The sequence below is a fragment of the Asterias amurensis genome, chromosome 16, assembly GCF_032118995.1.
Source record: "Asterias amurensis chromosome 16, ASM3211899v1".
In the NCBI taxonomy this organism is placed as follows: Eukaryota; Metazoa; Echinodermata; class Asteroidea; order Forcipulatida; family Asteriidae; genus Asterias; species Asterias amurensis.
In genome coordinates this window covers 15,639,389-15,658,449 of record NC_092663.1, presented here as the reverse complement: position 1 = coordinate 15,658,449, position 19,061 = coordinate 15,639,389, and the positions used below count along the sequence as shown (strand labels likewise).

Below are 19,061 nucleotides of genomic sequence, written 5' to 3'. Positions count from 1 at the left end.
TTGTTTTTTGGTATGACGGCTAAGGCAGAAAAGTGTTTTGTATACCGCCCTCTGCAGGTGGTAATAAGACAGTGTTCTTGAGGAGAATTAGAATGGGGCGGTCAAGTTAGTGACATTTTCCATTTATTTTGTTGGCAATTTAGGAGGGGAAATGATCAACATGAGGAAATTTAAAACTCTCATCACTCGCCAGGTATGTATAGATTGTAACTGAATCTTTAGATATATTTTTGATTGAAACATAGGACCATAAATGGAAGAAATAGGTGACTTAATCTTCCCTGTCATGTCTTACAAAAATAAAATTTGTTCTGTCCAGATACATCAGCAGTGGGTGGATTGTAGAAAAAAAAAAGGTCAGGCTTAAACAGGGCCTTGCAGTTTTTGTACTCTGGTCTTGATCTTCAAGTTGAAGGGACATGACAGTGTTCCTCTGTTAAGGGGCAAGGTCCTCTGTGAGGAAAAATTTAACTCATAATTGGAACTTTGCAAAGGGCATCACAGCAAAAAGCAGAGCGTTGCACCATTTGCATTTCTACCTCCATGGTTGCACGGTTGCACCACCGCAGCATTATTACTTGATTGATGAATTGAATAATAAAAATATTTTCAGTTTGGAAAAGAGGTTTCCGTATTCCCCCTCCACTTTTTCATTCATTTTTACCGCCAGGAATATCTCATTTGAATAAATTAGAGGATTACTTTTCGTACGGCACCACCACTTTTTCACTCATTTCTACAAAAAGGGATATCTCATTCTCATTGAGGTAAATTAGATACTATATTATTTTATATCGAATGAAAAAGTGGTGGCGCCATACGGAAACTTTTACAAATTAGAAACTAATTTATTCCATAATGATGGTGGCATAGCAGGAATCAGGATACAGAATTGTTTAAGTTTGAAATAAACAAATCTGCCTCTTTAGGCTTTACAAAAAGATGGCACATGTGAAACTGAAGGAAAAACTATAGGCATGCAAATGTGAAGGGCAAGACGTTCTAGTACTTGTAGGAGGTTTGTGGAGACAACATCAGAACAAGCCTTCATCATTATTCTATTGGGATAACTCGATTTGTGTGGATTTAATCCAACATGGAGCTAGCTTTATTGACGGATTATGGAATATTTATTGTTGTCTTTTCTACACAGGGAAGTGGTTCAAGAGACGACAAGAGTCCAACAGATGAAGTAGCAAGAACACCGAGTCCAATTGAACCAATTCGCTACAAGGTAAGATAACATAAACAGAGATGCCAAGTCCAGAGGCCAGCTATGCGGGAGATTTTTCAATTCAAACCCCCCCCCCCTTTGGGTAAAATATTGAATGCTGTTAAGACTTGCTGACAACATGAGAGAAAAAGTAGAGATCCGATTCAGCATCTTTTTTTTTTACCTAAAAGAAAACTTGAGCAAGTCTAGTTTCAACATCAGATATTAGTGAATCACTCAGTGAGGGGGACAATTTGGCAGTGTTAATTGGCAGTAGATAATTTGATCAATTCATCAAACTAACTCATTGAATGATTTGTGGCTTTTTCTTTTCTTTCAGAATGAACAAAGGGAGTTCTCCAATGACCCTGCAGCTGAAGCAGAGGTAAGAATCTTTCGACCTTCTAAGAGAGTTGACCAAAAATATATTATCGGCCGAAGAAAAAACCTGATATTTCCCTTTGAAATATTCTGACCTATAATAAAGAGACTTTGAAGTTGACACTTTGAATCTGATCTTTTCATTTGATGCCTTATGACCTTTGACCTCTCATGACTTTTGACCTAGATCATTGAGAGCATAGAGAAGGAATATTTCAATGATGAAGATTTTGACGGGAGTGAGTTTGAGCTTCTGAAGCTGCCAGAGTTGGATCAGATCGAGCCGCCGAAGCTAGCTGGGGATAGAGACAGACTGAGGAGACAGCGGCAGTCGGTAAGGGTCGAAGGTTGCAGTTTCTTAATTGCATTTATTTTGATACTCGTCAAATATCAAGAGTTCTCACAAAATAGTAATAATACAGCAAAAATGTTGTGTAATAAAAAAGGTAGAAACAAAATGTGTCAACAGAGACATGAAAAAGATGTGAAAAAATAACATAAAAAATAGAGAATGGAGGTTGTTCACATCTAGATTGAGTTGTTGCCGAAGTTTATGCCATTGCAAGCTTAAATCTAGAAAATTATTGTTTGGGGAAAATAACAAAATCTATTGATAGCAAATAATTCGTATTTTTCAGGTTTCAAAGAAATTTTCAGATGTAGTACTGGAAAACCAATCATCATACACAAAGGTAAGAATATGTTATTTGTAAATTCCTCCAAGTATTCAATGACAAAATGTTTCAACTGACCTGTTAGTCCCTCTGTTATTTTTATCAAGTAATCAAGTGTTTCTTGTGTTGTGTCAGGAGTTACAACGTGTGACAGACTTGCAGGCTAGTCTACAGACGGCTACCATCATCTGTACAAATGGAAGAAGGTAAGGAGATAGTTGACATTTTTTTATTTGATTTTGTTTTCTTCGCCTAACATCAAGAGCCGGATGGCCACTTCAAGGTGAGGGCTCACAAGGTCTAACCTCCTGATGCTACTCTCTACCTAATTTTTAATTTTTTTTTATTTATAAGTTTTATTTTAAACACAATTCCGCCTTCGACTGCATTGTTTCAATATTTTCAATAAACCAATAATGAATTTAAAAAATAATAAAAAACATTTTATTTGATTTTAATTTTCAATAAACCAATAAGTTAAAAAAAAAAAATTATTTTATTTTAATTTAATTTTATATATTGTTTATAAGATATCGCCTAACATCACAAGGCCGGATGGCCACTTCAAGGTGAGGGCTCTGCTTAACCGAACTGGGCTATCAACCCAAATCAACTGTTATCAGGGGCACATTGCCACCTATTCCTTGTAAAAGCTTACTTCAGACATTTGTTAATCCATTAACTTCAGACGATGTATTAGTATCATGTCAATATTTGAAACAATTTTAAAGCTGCAGTGGGTTTTTTGTTTTTTGCAGACAACTTGCGATGGCCAAACAGGGTTTCACAGTAGCAAGCTTGAGTATTCTTGCCAACTTCAGAAAGAGACAACAACTACTGAGCTTGATGAAGAGTTTACACACGATCAAAACATTGGTGAGAATTACAAACAAAGTTGGTTAAAAAGATGGTACTACATTGTGTCGGAGAACTCTTTGAACAATATGTATTTTTACTGTGACAATTTCATTTGTGTTCTTTAATTTATTAAGGGCCATAGTTGATTTCTCAAAATGTTTGAATTCGGAAACTTACGAACGAGAAATTCTGAGCATTTGTACAAAATATTTTGAAAATATCCTCAAAAGTCCAATCGCTGTATTTGACACATTTAAAGATGCTATGTCAGATTTTTGACCCCAAACATTAAAAAATAGATTTTTTTGAGTGAATGGTTTTTCAAAGAGTATCACCCGCTCTAACGAAAAAAAGTTAAACTTTTACTTTTAATGGTCAGGAACCATGACAAAAATTTAAAACGTTTCTTATAAAACACATAAGAATTGGTCATGTGATATATTGTCGGAAAACTAATTTTGAGCACTTTATTTCACTGCTACTAATATTTGGCGGACTTTTTGCGCAATGGCTCAAATGAAAGCTTGTAACTTTCTCGACCCCCATCAAAATACCTATTGAATTTTAAATCAAAATCGGCCAAAAATCTGACTTCTTTAACCTTCATCAATATTTGATTTTTTTTTCTCCAAACACCAACAAACAGATGAGGAATTCTGAGCATTTGTAAAAATTATTTTGGAAATATATCCTCAAAAGTCCAATCGCTGTAGTTGACATGTTTAACCTTCATCAATATTTATTTGTTTTTTTCTCCAAACAGCAACAAACAGACATCAGGTTAAGAGAAATGTTAGAGGTAAGTTTGACTTTTCAAAAAAAAAGCGGTAATTTTTGATGTCAGGGATAAAGATTAATATTTGTGCTTTACCCGTACACACGGATGCATGTTAAAGGCAGTGGACACTATTGGTAATTACTCAAAAATAATTATTAGCATAAAACCTTACTTGGTAACGGCTCCCTCTGAAGTGGAGTGGTTTTCGAGAAAGAAGTAATTTTCCACGAATTTGATTTCGAGACCTCAAGTTTAGAATTTGAGGTCTCGAAATCAAGCATCTGAAAGCACACAACTTCGTGTGACAAGGGTGTTTTGTTCTTTCATAGTTATCTCGCAACTCTGACGACCAATCAAGCTCAAATTTTCACAGGTTTGTTATATTGAGATACAGCAAGTGAGAAGACTGGTCTTTGACATTTACCAATAGTGTCCACTGGCTTTAAGCACTGTATATTTTCCTAAGCTCTGTAATCTGTTGGTGATGCAACCAGCTGATGGGTGGTTCGAATCCATTTACCATCATTTATTTATTTCTACAGGAGGAGGATTACCCTGGTGCTATACAGCTTTGCTTGGAATGCCAGAAAGCAGCGAGCACCTTCAGACACTACAAATGCATCAGGTAAAACAATTTTGCCATTTTCTGCAAAATTTGTTTAAAAAATACTTGAAGAAACTTGACTTCCATATTAAGATTAGCCTTGCTCAAGGCAGTCGAATTATTCACTCCGAAAAAAGACCGCCGCTGTATAAAAACCCACCCGTATTCACTGTGCGTAAAACCCACCCGTATTCACTGTGCGTAACATCGCACGACACGATGCCCCCGTACACATCCGCATGCGGAGGCCGTCAGGCCGACAGCCTTGTAGGATCTGTGTTGCAGCCACTGACCTCATTACTATAATAAGCGAAGAGTTCCCACGGTCAGCTCATATTACCATAATGCCCGCGAAAGACGAGACATGTTTACCTCACACACCACCACCACGGACGCATAATAGGGTCCAAAGGTCGTGATAAGGGAAGTGCGTGATTGGACGTCAAAATGAATAATTCATTTGCCTCACATCCTGTGTTGTCTGATAGGTCTGACGAACGATATACATATTCATGAGCTGCATACTAGCATATCCTCGAGCCCCCCCAATTTCGTCCACTATTGGAATTTTTTCAATACAACACATTAAAACGGGAAGATACAGATCCGACAAGGCTGTCGGCCTGACGGCCTCCGCATGCGGTTAATGGTGTACGAGTGCGATGACTTGTGTGAACAGTATTCGTGCGATGTGATGTGACAGTGTGTATACGGGTTGGTCATTCGGTGTGATCGCACAGGGTATACGGCGGGTGGGTTTACAGCTGCGTCTTTTCGGAGCGAATAATGCGACTGCCTTGAGCAAGGCTATATTAAGATTGATAATGATGTTTACGAATTTGTAAAGTGAGTTAGACTTTGAACAAGGTAGAGAACCTGAGCTATTTATGGGTGTGAAGCATGGAAATGGACATCTGTTTTAGAAAGACACACTGGGTTTGTGACAGCTGGAGAAATATCTACATGCATGATGGACAGGGAGATCTGGAGACAATCATTGACCGAGGAGGGACACCAATCGAAAAAGAAGAAGAAGAAATGAAACGGTTTGGATATTTAACAGGATTTTGTTTTCTTTGTGCAGTGAGTTGAGTTCTAAACTTCAGGACACATTGGAGATGATTGAGGTGAGGTGATACTTGATCAATCTAAATAATATTCATCAAAATAGTTTAAATTTGGTCAAAAGCAACAGTTCTAGCGGGTCTGCTTACTGTTTACTGTTGAGAATTCTGCACTTATACTCCAGGGCGTAACAAGCTTAAACATCTATTAAACAGGCATGCAACGTTTCCGGTGATTTACGCATTTTTTTTTTTTTACGTGAAAAAAAAAAAAAACATTAAAAAAAATTTAAAAACAAGAAAAAAAAAAGTTTTTTTCTTCTTTTTTTTTCGGATTTGTTTTAGCCTCATATATGCCTGGCATTAACAGTGTACAACTACAATCATGTAAAATAAGCCTAGTACATGCTAAAAATGCACCTAAGAGCATAATAAACCTCAACATTTTCTAGGCTACCATTGTGGGTATCATGTCCCGTGGCGTTTCGGCTGCCTCGCTCCGCACTTGCCTTGTGCCTGTGAAAATTTTCCTCTTTTTTTTTCAACGGGCAGTTGCATGCCTGATTAAAAGCTTAATTTGCTCAGCAAGTTTTTGTGCTTACAGGCGATATAAAAAAGGGCCTTGGGCATTACAGTCAATCTACACTTTCTTTCGTTTTAACAGGAGCAACTTGACCAGGCCCTCTCTAAGACGTGCAGTAACTTTGATGTCAAGCACTATGAGAAAGTCCAAACAGCTTACACATTACTTGGCAAGACACAAGTAAGTATTCAATTTATGCTTGCTTTATACTTGAGTGGTGTGTCATGGTAAAGCTGTCTAGGTCACCGGACCCAAGCTCTGGTGTTGTCAGCAGCAGAGGGTGGGTTCGAATCCAGGTCGCGACACTTTATGCCCTTGAGCAAGGCATTAAACCATAATTGCATCGCACAAAGTTGGGAAGGTATTGCATTCTGCTCTTCCAGCCAGGTTTCTAGTGGATGATACCCATGCCTACATCCTTCCTTACAAACTGTGAAGTTGGGAAGGTATTGCATTCTGCTCTTCCAGCCAGGTTTCTAGTGGATGATACCCATGCCTACATCCTTCCTTACAAACTGTGAAGTTGGGAAGGTATGTTATTCTGCTCTTCCAGCCAGGTTTCTAGTGGATGATACCCATGCCTACATCCTTCCCTACAAACTGTGAAGTTGGGAAGGTATTGCATTCTGCTCTTCCAGCCAGGTTTCTAGTGGATGATACCCATGCCTACATCCTTCCTTACAAACTGTGAAGTTGGGAAGGTAGTGCATTTTGCTCTACCATCCAGGCTCCTATCTTTGAGGACTGTGAAGGGGGTAACCCTGCTCTCAGAAGTAGGGGACAACGTGCCCCTGGTTGCAGTACATTTAGGTTTACAACCCAAATCAGTCAAGTGTAGCCCTCGCCTTGAAGTGGTCGTCCGTGGGCTTGTGATGTTTGCCAATCTCTCATAAAAAAATTCTTTAAAAAAAAAGATTTGTAAGCAGTTTCTTTTTTACTAAAAAAAACTTGTGATTGTTGTGTATTTTAATCAGACAGCCATGGATCAACCTCATGTGTAAAATCTGAGGAAGTCCAAACAGCTTACACATTATTCCAATCATGCTTACTCTATACTTCAGTGAGCAAGATCAGTAAGCAGAAATTCATTTCTAAAAATCAATGTTTGTGTTTTTCAATCAGACAGCAATGGATCAGCTTCACATGCATTTCACCAGTGCAATTCACAACTCAGCATTCACCATCGTCTTGGGTTATGTGGAACTCATGAGCGGATCGGAGAATACAAACTTCCAGAAGATGCCATACAAGGATCTATGTGGGGTGAGTCTACTCAGGAGTTGGGAACACTACCCCTAACGTTGCTTGAAGTACCCACTAGACCACTGGCAAGAGTCTAGACTACTGACCACAAGTCAAGTAATCATTGCGCCGTATTGTTGAACACGTTAGGGTGCTCTCAAACAAATTTGTATCACTTCCGGGGGTATATTCATTCATACCCAAAACAGTTATTAAAGACTGGAACACATTACCATCATAGACATCATATCCATCATTGGCAATAAGACCTTTTAAGGAGCCGTTATAATCCATCTCTAAAGCAACTTAACACTACGGCGCAACAAAAGTGACAGATAGCCGATTAAAACTGTGCCGAACGAATCAAGTATACCCCTGGAAGTGATAAAAATACTATTTGGGGTGCCTTAGGCGGTAAAAACTATGGCACGTATCACTTGACCAGTAACTCCACAAGTTCTACCATCTATTTTTTTTTTCTTTCTTCAAATCTATTAACTAATGTTTACCTTAATCTTAAAACCCATTTATTCTAGTGAGTTCACGTTGCTGAAGTTGTTCTTGTTTGTTTGTTAAGCGCAATGATCATTTTTGGACAGAGCTGTTATTATTATTATTATTTATGTAGTCCTCATCATATACCGAAGTCCCTGAACTTTTCAAGCTAGAAAAATTTTTTGTGTGAATTAGAAACTCAAAATAATTGTTGAAACAATACAACTTTTATCAAATTGACTTTGTGGTTCTTTTTTTCAGCACATCACCACAGATATCTACATTCCGTGTCTGTTGGATTTATGCAAGGCATTATGGGAAGTCATGAAGAGTTATTACAAGACGATAGAATGGCACGAGACGAACGAAGACCCTATCAGCCCCATAGCCAGGGAACATAATGGTTAGCTCTGATAGATGAATTACACATGACGTCAGTGACCACCATCTTTGATGTAAAACAATGGAAAGTGCACACGTGTACACGCTGCACACAACTCTCAGCCAATGATAGACTTTTACGTGTGCACGATTCATCAAAGATGGTGGCCAATGCAATACGTCTATAGTTTCCATTCAGTTTTTCTTGCGGTTTATTACTTGATAAAAATATATAGGATTTTAGGCTTTGCATGGTGAGGTAGCAATATAATATCATCATCAGGAGACTGAATAGATATGAGAGAAGTGGGTCTAGAGCAATGTAGTCGAAACATTAGAACCAATTAAGAACTCACTCCGCGGTAATGCAGTTAATAACGATTCCTCAAGCTAAAGTAGTAGTCCCAGCCAGTTTTCTACCTTCCGCCCGGGTAGTAGTGAAAAAGCAGTTCAGTTCTTTTCAGAACTGAGAAGTCTCCCGAAAAATCCAAATAATCTACTCCTCGGTAGTATAATGTATAACAAGACAGTTCTCTAAGAACAAACTCTACATGCGAAGTAGATACACACATGGTGTTACCGCAATTTAAAAATAAGTTGATAAAAATAACTGCAATAATTTTGTTAAAAACTTTAATCGGACTTTGACTGTTAGTGTTTTTAAAGTAAGCAAATGGTGCGCCTAAATGTATCTACTCTTTCAAGGAATTTCTTTTTAATATTTGTGCAGAATCCGGGGTTGAAGTAGCGACTGAAATGGATGCTTCGTTTAATCGTCGATACATCAAGACTAAATTGGAACATGGTCTGGCGAGGATCTGGCAGGTATGTCTATTTGGAGGGTTAGAGTGAGGTGTAATAATAATGTTTTTATAAGAACTGCATATTGTTATGATTATTATATGTTGAAGCTTGCCTACTCATCCGTGATCAGTTGATCTGCCTTGACCTTAGTGTTTAACCTTTGACTTCTTGCAGGATGTGCAGCAGAAGGTCAAGACATTCCTCCTAGGGACCGATCTGTCAAATTTCAAATATGATGATTTTATTCACGTCTTGGACCTTGTAAACCGGTGAGTGATTTTCATTTTTACTACTTTGCTTGAAGAAAAAAAAATTAATCATAAATTTTCATCATGTTTGTTATCGATGTGTTTTTGATGATTTGAAGGCAGGGTATACTCTTGGTAATTGTCAAAGACCAGTACCCTCGCTTTCTCCAGAAGACAATCAGAGCATACTGATCAAAATGTCAAGTTGAAACCAACGGTTCTTTTCAGAACCACCCCAACTCATTAGAGATAGTCATTACATGGTGTTACCGCAAACCTTTCCATATCGTGTTTCCACCATGCAAAGTTTCAAATCCTACTTACCCTCACTTGGTTAGCCAACAGAAGCATAAAATAACAAACCTATTTTTATGGCCATTAGTTTTTGGAGTAATTACCAAAGGTGTATTCCTCCCTTTAAATGATTGATCTTTTCCTTTCTTAGATTGATTCGAGTCGGTGAGGAGTTTTGCGGAAGTAAATCAGAGAGTCTTCATGATTCACTCCGGCAGCAGAGTCTCAACTACTTCAAGAATTATCACAGGTACACAAACAAATCTTTCTAGAATATTTGTTTTATAACCACTGAACTTGTAGGCTAAGGCCCATGTCACACGAGGTAATTTACAGGCAACCAGTTCCAGGCAATCTCCAAGAAGAAAAGGCATTCACATTTGAATTTTCACATGTTTTTCTTGGGGATCGTAATACATTGTTTGAAAAATGAGTCATGTGTTGTCAAAGTGGTCCGGTAGCATGCGCTGCAGTTGGTTGTCTCCAGGTTGCCTGTGAAAGTTTCCTCGTGTCACAAGGCCCTAATGTTATTCTTGAAGGCATTTTTACTATACTGTTGAAAACACAGACCATGTGACCTATGTTTACAACTGAACTGCCCCAAACCAAGGTGAATTTTTTAATTTTTTTAACTTTTTTTAATGCAAGTTGCCAGACACACAAGGCCTGAAAACCACTACAAGGTGTGGGCTACAATTATTTTTGTCCAGAGGCCGTTGCCACCTACTCCTAGGGCTGACACAGGGTTACCCCTTTTACAGTCCATACAGTTTCTGCGCTTGCGATTGCATTTTCTTTGCTTACATGGCAAGTTCCGCATTTTTGCGCTAGCTGTTAAAGTAAAGAATGCTTAGTAACTTGGAGAACACACAAGCAAAAATTTCCTGCTAACCTTTGAAGTAATGCTTGATGTAAGCCTGAAATACCCTGCTTTCATAAGCGCCAATTCTTTGCTTATGGTTAGCAGAGCCATACTCGTAAGGATGTAGACATGGGTATCATCCACTAGAAGCCAGGCTGGTATAGCAGAATGCACTACCTTACCAACTTTTTCAAAGTAATTATGATTAAGAGCCTTTCTCAAGGACACAAGTGTCATGACCTGAATTGGAACCCACACTCTGCTGCTGACAACACCAGAGCTAGGGTCCGGTGAACTACACCACTAGGCCACAACACGCCACAAACTGCTTCTTTTTTAATTGTAAACATTTATAGATCCCGTCTGGATGAGCTACAGATGTTCTTAGAGAACGAAGGATGGGAGCTCTGTCCGGTCAAAGCCAACTTCACCATCACCAACCTCCATGAGTTCCGATTCATCCGTCTGACAGGTCTTACCCAGAGCGGGGATCAAGGAAACCAGTCCAGTCCCTCCATCAGTATTGGAGGGAAGGGTGGCTACTTCAGTCGGTTCTGGGATGAGGGAAGTCCGTTTGATCGGAGGATGGACGAAGATGAAAATGAAGACGTTATTGGAACCAATGGAGTAAGTTGATTAATCTGACTATCCTGTTGTAGTAATCATCATGGCACATGCTTAAAGCCATTATACACTTTCGTTAAACAGTATTGTCCAAGTCCCACACTTTGTGTATCACAAATTATATGTAAAATAACAAACCTGTGAAAATTTAGGCTCAATCGGTCATCGGAGTCGGGAGAAAATAACGGGAAAACCCACTATTGTTTCCGCACCTTTTGCCGTGTCATGACATGTGTTTAAAATAAATCCCTAACTCTCGCTATCGAGAATTAATATCGTTTTGATGTTTTCTCAAAAAGTAAAGCATTTCATGGAATAATATTTCAAGAGAAGTCTTTCACTATTACCTTCTGTAAACCCTGTAAGTTATTTGTAACTCTGTGAACTTTTTTTGTTCTTTTCTGTACCGAAAGTGTATAATGGGTTTAAATTGTTTGTTCCAAAGCAACAATATGAGAAACAAAATCTGAGAAATGTTTCATGCTAAAACGTTTTGTGGGTTTTCCTTCCACATCTTAAACTGAAACTTCCTTCCTTATCTTCTCTCCAAGGGGGTTCTTGGCTAGTACAGTGATGGATTTCACTTTTCTGAGAGTTCCTGGCTTCACAACCAGAATAAATAAATAGAAACATATGAAATGAAGTGAATTGAATAGAGTTTGAGACAGATCTACAATAATTTACTTCGTTCCTGTAGGTTGACGATGTTGACGATACTTCCCTTGGCAATGAGGAATCAGACGACAGTGACGTTCCTGATGAACTCAAACAAGACTTCATTGATGAACTCACTCAAGGAAAACTCACAAAAAGGTACTTGGTCTATTCTGAGATTTAAAACCGTGAATTCCATTTCAAAAGTAGTAACCCTTTACTTTCACTCATCACCCTCTTCCTTACCGACTTTCATCGACCAAGCTACATACAAAAGGCACCCAAGCCTGAGCACAAAGGCCACTTGTAAGAAAGCTGTGATTTTGTCCCCACTGGTTTTCAAACTGCTCAACTAAAAATGTTGGTTTATTTCTTCTTCTTTTTCAGTTCAAGGAAGCGACGTTCCCAATCCTCCAAGGGTCCTGTGCCGGTTCTTGCCAATACTACCCTCAACGTGCTACGTCTCTTTGGTATGGACATTTTCTGTTCAATCTCCGTTAACATTGTGGATAGGGTTTTCCATTGTGGATAGGATTTTCCAGGATGCTTGTCAACGACAGACTTACTGTTTGAAATTACTGTTTTGGAAATGTGGTTATACTTTTAACTGTTGACGCAAATGGATAATTACCTTGCCTCAGTAGGATTTGAAACTTTGCATGGTGAAAATACGATACAGAAAGGTTTGCGGTAATACCATGTAATGATGATCTCTTAATGAGTTGGGGTGGTTCTGAAAAGAACTGTTGGTTTCAATCGACTTTTCGATCAGTATGCTCTGATCGTCTTCTGGAGAAAGCGCTTACACCGCAAACCTTTCTATATCTTGACTCAATTTCACAAAGCACTGAGATTCATCTTATAGGGAAGTTGTATGTCTTGTAATCACTCTTAAAATTAAAGGACGCGTTGCCTTGGATCAATCGAGTTGTCTTTGAAAAGCCTGTGTAACCATTTGCTATAAAATGCATATGGGTAGAAAGATGTTGAAAAGTAGAATACAATGATCCACACAAACATGCCTCGAAATTTCACGGTTTTCCTTTTACCTCGCTGACTAACACAGTCGGCCATTTATGGTTGACTCCCATAAATGGCCGACCATGTTAGTTCGCAAAGTAAAAGGAAAACCATGCACTTTCGAGGTAAATTTGTGTGGATCATTGTATTCTACTTTTACAACATCTTTCTACCCATACGCATTTCATAACAGTTACACATGCTTTTTATAGACCAATTTGCCCGATCCAGGCAACGTGTTCCTTTAATGACAGTAAAAACCTATGGCTAAAACCCTACAGCAATGTTCGATAGTATAAAGCATTTTGAAAAACATTTCACTTTAAAGTAATGCGGTTATGTAAAAAGATCCCAGTTTTTATGCCCCAAAATTTGAATCTGAGAAGCGTAACAACCTCGCTCAGATTGTTTATTCCTATTATGTAATTAACAAAATCCAATATCGTACCATCTTGCTTTAATTTGTTACTTTTGGTTTGCATTACAGGAAAGTACATGCAGATGATGGCTGTATTGAAACCCATTGCGTTTGATGTCGTCTTGTGTATGTCCCAACTCTTTGACTACTATCTATTCTCAGTCTACACCTTCTTCGCTACAGACATGGTAAGTTTAGAGACTAAGATGAGCTCACTCAAAACTTACTCTTCACTTTGATATCTAAAATTTTACACTTTTGTCTGTTCCTCCAATTAGCTTCACTTTTGTCTTTGTCTGCATTAAGGCACTTCATATTTGCATAATTGCTTCATTTCATAGATAGCTTGTTAAGTAATTCTTCAATTGTCTCTAAGCAGTATCCTATATGAAAGTTGTAATAGGAAGTGACTTATTCATTTAGCTTGTACTTGAGACATGTGTGCTGAAATGGCAACGGTCGTGGGTTCGAATCCCTCCTGTGGATTTTTTTTTTTCTCCACAGGACTTGGGGGTGGGGGGGGAACACTGAGTATAGGCCTTACAGGGCTTAACACATCAGTGAAGACCAAATATTATTCTTTATCCCGATACAAATATCTATTACTTTTGGCCTCTTGTTTTGAAATTGCAGAATGATTCGTTTGGGTTGAGTTTAAGTAACAAGATCCGCACCACCCTGAAGAGAATCAGTGATAATATGATCCAGCAGGAACCACCACCAGGCATGCTACCAAACCCCATGGAAAACAGGGTGAGTTTGCCCCCCCCCCCACAACAACTTACTTGGTAACGTGAAGCAGAGACCTGTTTATAGTACAAATTATTGTGTGAAATGGCTCTCTAAATGGCTCTTTTGTAGCGAAATGTTTTTGAAAAAAGGTAATTTCTCACTAAAATATTTTAATCTTAGTTAAGACATTTAGCCTTGTAGCCTTTCTCATGCATCTGAAAAACACAAAAGTTTATGCAACAAGGGTGTTTTTTCTTTCATTAATCTCTTGCAACTTCAATGACCAATTGAGTCAAAATTTTCACAGATTTCTTAGTTTATGCATCTGTTGGGATACAAGTGAGAATACTGGTCTTTGACAATTACCAAACGTGTCCAGTGCCTTTAAGAAGGGTATACTTTGGGGTCTCCAGATCAAACTGACGATGTTGTGATTTTGTTTGTGAATGTAGCAGGAGAGGATCGGTTTCCCTCATGTTTCACCGATCGTTGAGTTGACTGGGATCGAGCAGCTTCATGGTCTAGCTGAGAGGATTGTTGGCACGGAATCATTGTAAGGAACTAATCTAATGAATTTACCGTCAACCTCCTCCCTAAACCCACCCCTCCTGCCTCTAACCACACCCTCTGGCCCTTACATACCTGCACACATCCAACCTTAAAGCTTTCCTCATGTTTCATCGATCGTTGAGTTGTCTGGATCGAGCAGCTTTATGGTCTAGCTGAGAAGATCGTTGGCACAGAATCATTGGAAGGAACCAATCCGAGAAAGTTCCCTTTAACCTCCTCCCTAACCCCAACCCTCCTGCCACTTACCCCCATCCTCTAAGCCCTTCCAGCTCCCACATGTAGTACCCCACTCCACCTGCCCACCACCTTAAACAAATCATGTTGAAAATAACTTTAACACATTAACATTTGAACACATTGCACAAATTTATTTAGGTTTTTTTGCTTTCTTCTTGTGGCAGAGTTTTCCTAGCGGAGCAATTTCAGCTTCTTCAGCCTCATCTTGAGTCGGTGATTCCTGCCTCCAAGAAACCATTCCTTCAACAGTTCTACTCTCAGGTAAATCACATCATAATTATCAGGTTTTGCTTGTGAAGAAAAAAAAGGTCACCCCTAAAAATAAAGTTTTTGAATCATTGGTTCTTTCAATTAGAGAGTGATGTTACCGTTGTCCAGTGGAAGACTGCAGGACTTGCAATCACAAGGCTGTGGGTTTGAATCCGATAAAGCTAACTGCTGATTTTTATTGATGTCTAGTTGTTACTGAATCACAATTTGATTGATTTGTGCAATTCAAAATCATCGTTAAACCAATGTTTGTATACGAGAGATTAGCTGTTACCAGCTTGGTGTTTATATCCCCTTATGAGAGTTTGCCGAGTTCCCTTCACAGGAAGATCATCTAAACAAACAAACAAACAAACAAACAAATTTCCCTTTTTAAACTATCTTACTTGTTTCAGAACATGGCTTTGGCTGCTGCTGTCACCAAAGCCATTGCCGAACACCCTTAATGTGGATACCATTCTTTAAAGACTTTTTACATTTCATTTCTTAAACCCACAGACTGTGAGCGTAGCCAGTGAGCTGAGACGACCCGTCTACCGAGGTGTGGCATCAAGATGCATCTTGTTCGAGCGGATGCTTCAACTTATGGCCACGGTCAAGTGGGATATTAAAGACATTATGTCACAACACAGCACCTATGTGGACGTCCTCCTTCAGGTAGCCTTTGAACCCTGACATTACCTTCTCCCTTGCCCTCCCCAGCCCCTTAGAAAAAAAAACTTGCCTTCAAACTCCAATTAAAAGCCACCGATAATTATTTACAGTTCCATTGGGAAACCAGTGTTGCATCTTATTTTCTAACCCCTGAAAAAAAGATATTGAAAACATAGGGCTAGAAAACTCAGTTGGTAGAGCGGGCACGTTAATCCGGAGCTCTTTGGTTCAACTCCAATACTAGTAAATTTGTCTTTGTTCAACCCAAACCCATTTTCTACATTAGTGAGGTTTCAGATTGATCATTAGATTTAACCTATTCTTATACTCCAAGATACAGGGAAGCAATTATGGTCAAGTCACACTTTCTTTTTCCCTGCAGGATTTTATGATATTCAATACAAGACTGGATGAAGTCGGCAGGTAAGTTTCCCATAAATTCAATTGAGGGATAACTCATGAAGTTGATCGAAGCAAGTTGTTTATTTTATAAATGGACCTTGTCCATCGATGTCATCCAGCCGCCATCTTAAAGGTAAAAGTATGATGAAACCATGGAAAATGCATCTCTCTGACGTGCAGTGCATAGGGTGGGCCAAAGAGTTACCTGAGGGCAATATAGCTTCCACGCTGCTGCCCCCAAACTCTGGAATGATTTACCTCACAGTATCCGCCACTCTAGCTCACTAACAGCCTTCAATTTTCTCTCAAAACCCACCTGTTCAACTGATTTGCTTGCTTTTATTTATTCTTTGGTTTTTGTTTATTTTGTGTGTACAGCGCTGTGGTACTTTCCCCTGTTAGCCACAGCGCTTTATAAATACCTTGTATAATAATATTATTATTACAGTGATTAAGTAGGATTTGAAACTGTGCATGGTGGGAGCTTGATTAGAAGAGGTTTTATTAATGTTGGTTCTGCAAAGAACCGATGGTTGACAACTCAACGTCTCAATTCAGATTGCTCCGATCATCTTCAGGAGTATACTAGACTCAGTTGCTGGATGCTGCTTGCAGTAATCCACTCTTTCTATTTTAATTTAGGTTGTATCTTTTTGTGAACCAAAATTTTGAAAAAAGAATCAAATTAATTTTTCCTTCTTTCTTATTAAGGCGAGTATCCATTCCAAGTCCAGTCTACAACATCTTATGGGGTCATCTTGTACGGCTAGCTAACCGCACATACGTTGAAGGGTGAGCGAAGAGGACAAACGTATTTTGGCATTTGAGTATTACTGTCGGTTCCAGGCCTGGGTTTACATGACGGCTACAGAGGCCATGAGCTCTGTAGTCCTTGTGTTGGCCTTGGTGCCCCTTCAAAAGATTTTCCAGACTTTAAGATTTTCCATTAGAAGTATACCTTTGCAAAATGAAAATGGCCTTGCTCTCTCAAATATGAAATTCCATGCCTGCAGTTCCATGGTGATCAGCACAAACTTTGATGATTTATGCAAGAAAATTTTGATAATTCCATTTTGACTTTGACATAAGTTCATCACTTAAGGTCGTCTAAGAAATATCAATTACTGTTATAAGAAATGCTTTTGAATAATAAAATGAATGATATGTTATAAAACAATTTATGAAAAGAATGTCTTTCTTTACTTGCAGGTTTGCCAGCGCTAAGAAGTGTAGCAATGAAGGAAGGGCGTTGATGCAGCTGGACTTCCAACAATTTCTACTCAAGCTGGACAAGCTTACTGACGTCAGGTGAGTAGACAGTCAAATGAGCAAATCAACCAAGGCTCGAATTTGAGAAAAACTCAAGATCGCCGGACTTGTCTGGTTGTAAGTTTAGTGGCTTGATGCCAAAATCACTGGTCTCAGTAAAAAAATAGTTTAATTAAAAAAAAATGTTTTTTTTATGCAAGTCGTCTGACACACAATTCCTGAAGGCCACTTCAAGGTGTGGGCTACAATTATATTTTCCAGAGGCCGTTACCACCTACTCTGGGGCTGAAACAGCGTTACCCCTTTCACAGTCCATACGAATTTAGGCTTGGGTATCATCAATTCGAAGCCTGGCCGGTAGAGCAGAAAGCACTACCTCCCCAATTTTATGTAGCAAGTGTCACGACTGGGATCCGAACCCACACCCTGCTGATCAAACACCAGTGCTTGAATCCGGTGCTCTTAACCGCTCGGCCATGACACTGCGACCCAGTGTTAATTTCGAGCCCTGTCATTTGATTTGATAACCTTTAATTGATGACCAGTCGGGCGCGACACTTTGTTCCTGTTTGGGCAAGGTTGTGAACCATTGCAAAATACTTTATTGTATTCAGTCAGTCAGTCATTCAATTGAACAAGAGGATGTCTTTAGCTGACGCCTTCTCGGGAAACTCTGATGGTCGTATTCCACGCATCCAGGTCCAGCATCAGCGTCCTAAGCTCAGTTGTTTCCTGTTGTGTTGCGTCCTTCTTCAGCTGATCTACGAATGTAATTATATTCCTTAGAATCAATGAATGATTTTTTACTGTATTTTTGTGTTTTACAGACCAATTCCAGACAAGGAGTTTGTTGAGACGTACGTGAAGGCATACTACTTATCAGAGTCAGACATGGAGCAGTGGATTAAAGATCATAGGGTACGTAGGACATTCCCCCCCCCACACACACAAGCTTGTGTAGGTCCTCAACCGCGGACTTCTTATTGTCCCTCTTTTGTTTATACTCTTACTTTTTGGCAAAAGCTCCAATTGGTTTTGTACACGTTTTCCAACTGTGGACCTTTCCCGAACCATGACCTCTATTGTCCTCTTTTGTTATACGTGTAGGTCCCCGGTTTGAATGTGCTTACCTACTCAATCGCACTCCCACCCAGTCATTCATTCCTTTTGTCTTAGCCCCATATCTTGAGTGTCTTCTTAGAGGGTTTGTTCTGCAAACCTTTCGACCCCAAATCCTCTAAAATACATCTCAAGTTAGTAATAACCCACAGGAGAAACGGACTTGGTAAATTTTAAACTAATTTTGTCTTGAACAAAGAAAACTTCTATTGAGCTGGACATAAACCTGTGGCCTCCAGAATATTGTGCCATCGCTCGACCGACTGAGCTATTTAGCTCAAATGTTGGTGGTGGTCTCCCTAGTACATGTAAGCTGCTCTCTAATAGCTAGAAGCCAGGCATACTAGTCTTAAAATCACGATATCTTTGACCCACCCACTTAGGGAGTTATGGAAAGGGGAAACAGACAAAAAGATAAACCATCAGTTACAAGATTGAGTTCTTGATTTGTTCCTTCTTGTAGGAGTATTCAGCCAAGCAGTTATTGAGTCTCGTCAACTGCGCCATAAGCTCCAAGAAAGCTCGGCAACGACTGACGGGCATCGTTGAAGAATTGGAGCGCACCCGTGGAAGGTGAAATGTCATCTTAAGGTCACCTTGAAGACTGCCCT

At 39.2% G+C, this 19,061-nt stretch overlaps 1 protein-coding gene across 2 annotated transcripts; it reads left to right on the top strand.

The window, feature by feature from the left end:
• Window positions 1-69: 69 nt before the first annotated feature.
• LOC139948783 (syndetin-like) lies at window positions 70-19,052 on the top strand. Of its 2 annotated transcripts, none has more exons than XM_071947109.1 (29): window positions 70-193; window positions 1,154-1,234; window positions 1,554-1,598; window positions 1,782-1,928; window positions 2,233-2,286; window positions 2,404-2,474; window positions 3,027-3,144; window positions 3,890-3,925; window positions 4,447-4,529; window positions 5,593-5,635; window positions 6,237-6,335; window positions 7,278-7,418; window positions 8,154-8,295; window positions 9,004-9,098; window positions 9,252-9,346; window positions 9,771-9,869; window positions 10,838-11,108; window positions 11,803-11,918; window positions 12,147-12,229; window positions 13,267-13,385; window positions 13,831-13,950; window positions 14,385-14,482; window positions 14,901-14,997; window positions 15,505-15,663; window positions 16,043-16,083; window positions 16,774-16,854; window positions 17,272-17,370; window positions 18,159-18,249; window positions 18,914-19,052. In XM_071947109.1, the coding sequence occupies exons 1-29, from the start codon at window positions 152-154 to the stop codon at window positions 19,025-19,027; spliced, it is 2,880 nt and encodes a 959-aa protein (XP_071803210.1). In that variant the 5' UTR covers window positions 70-151; the 3' UTR covers window positions 19,028-19,052. The 2 variants fall into 2 exon arrangements, with proteins under 2 accessions (XP_071803210.1, XP_071803209.1); XM_071947108.1 differs by having other exon boundaries at window positions 14,382-14,482.
• The last annotated feature ends 9 nt before the right edge of the window (window positions 19,053-19,061 follow it).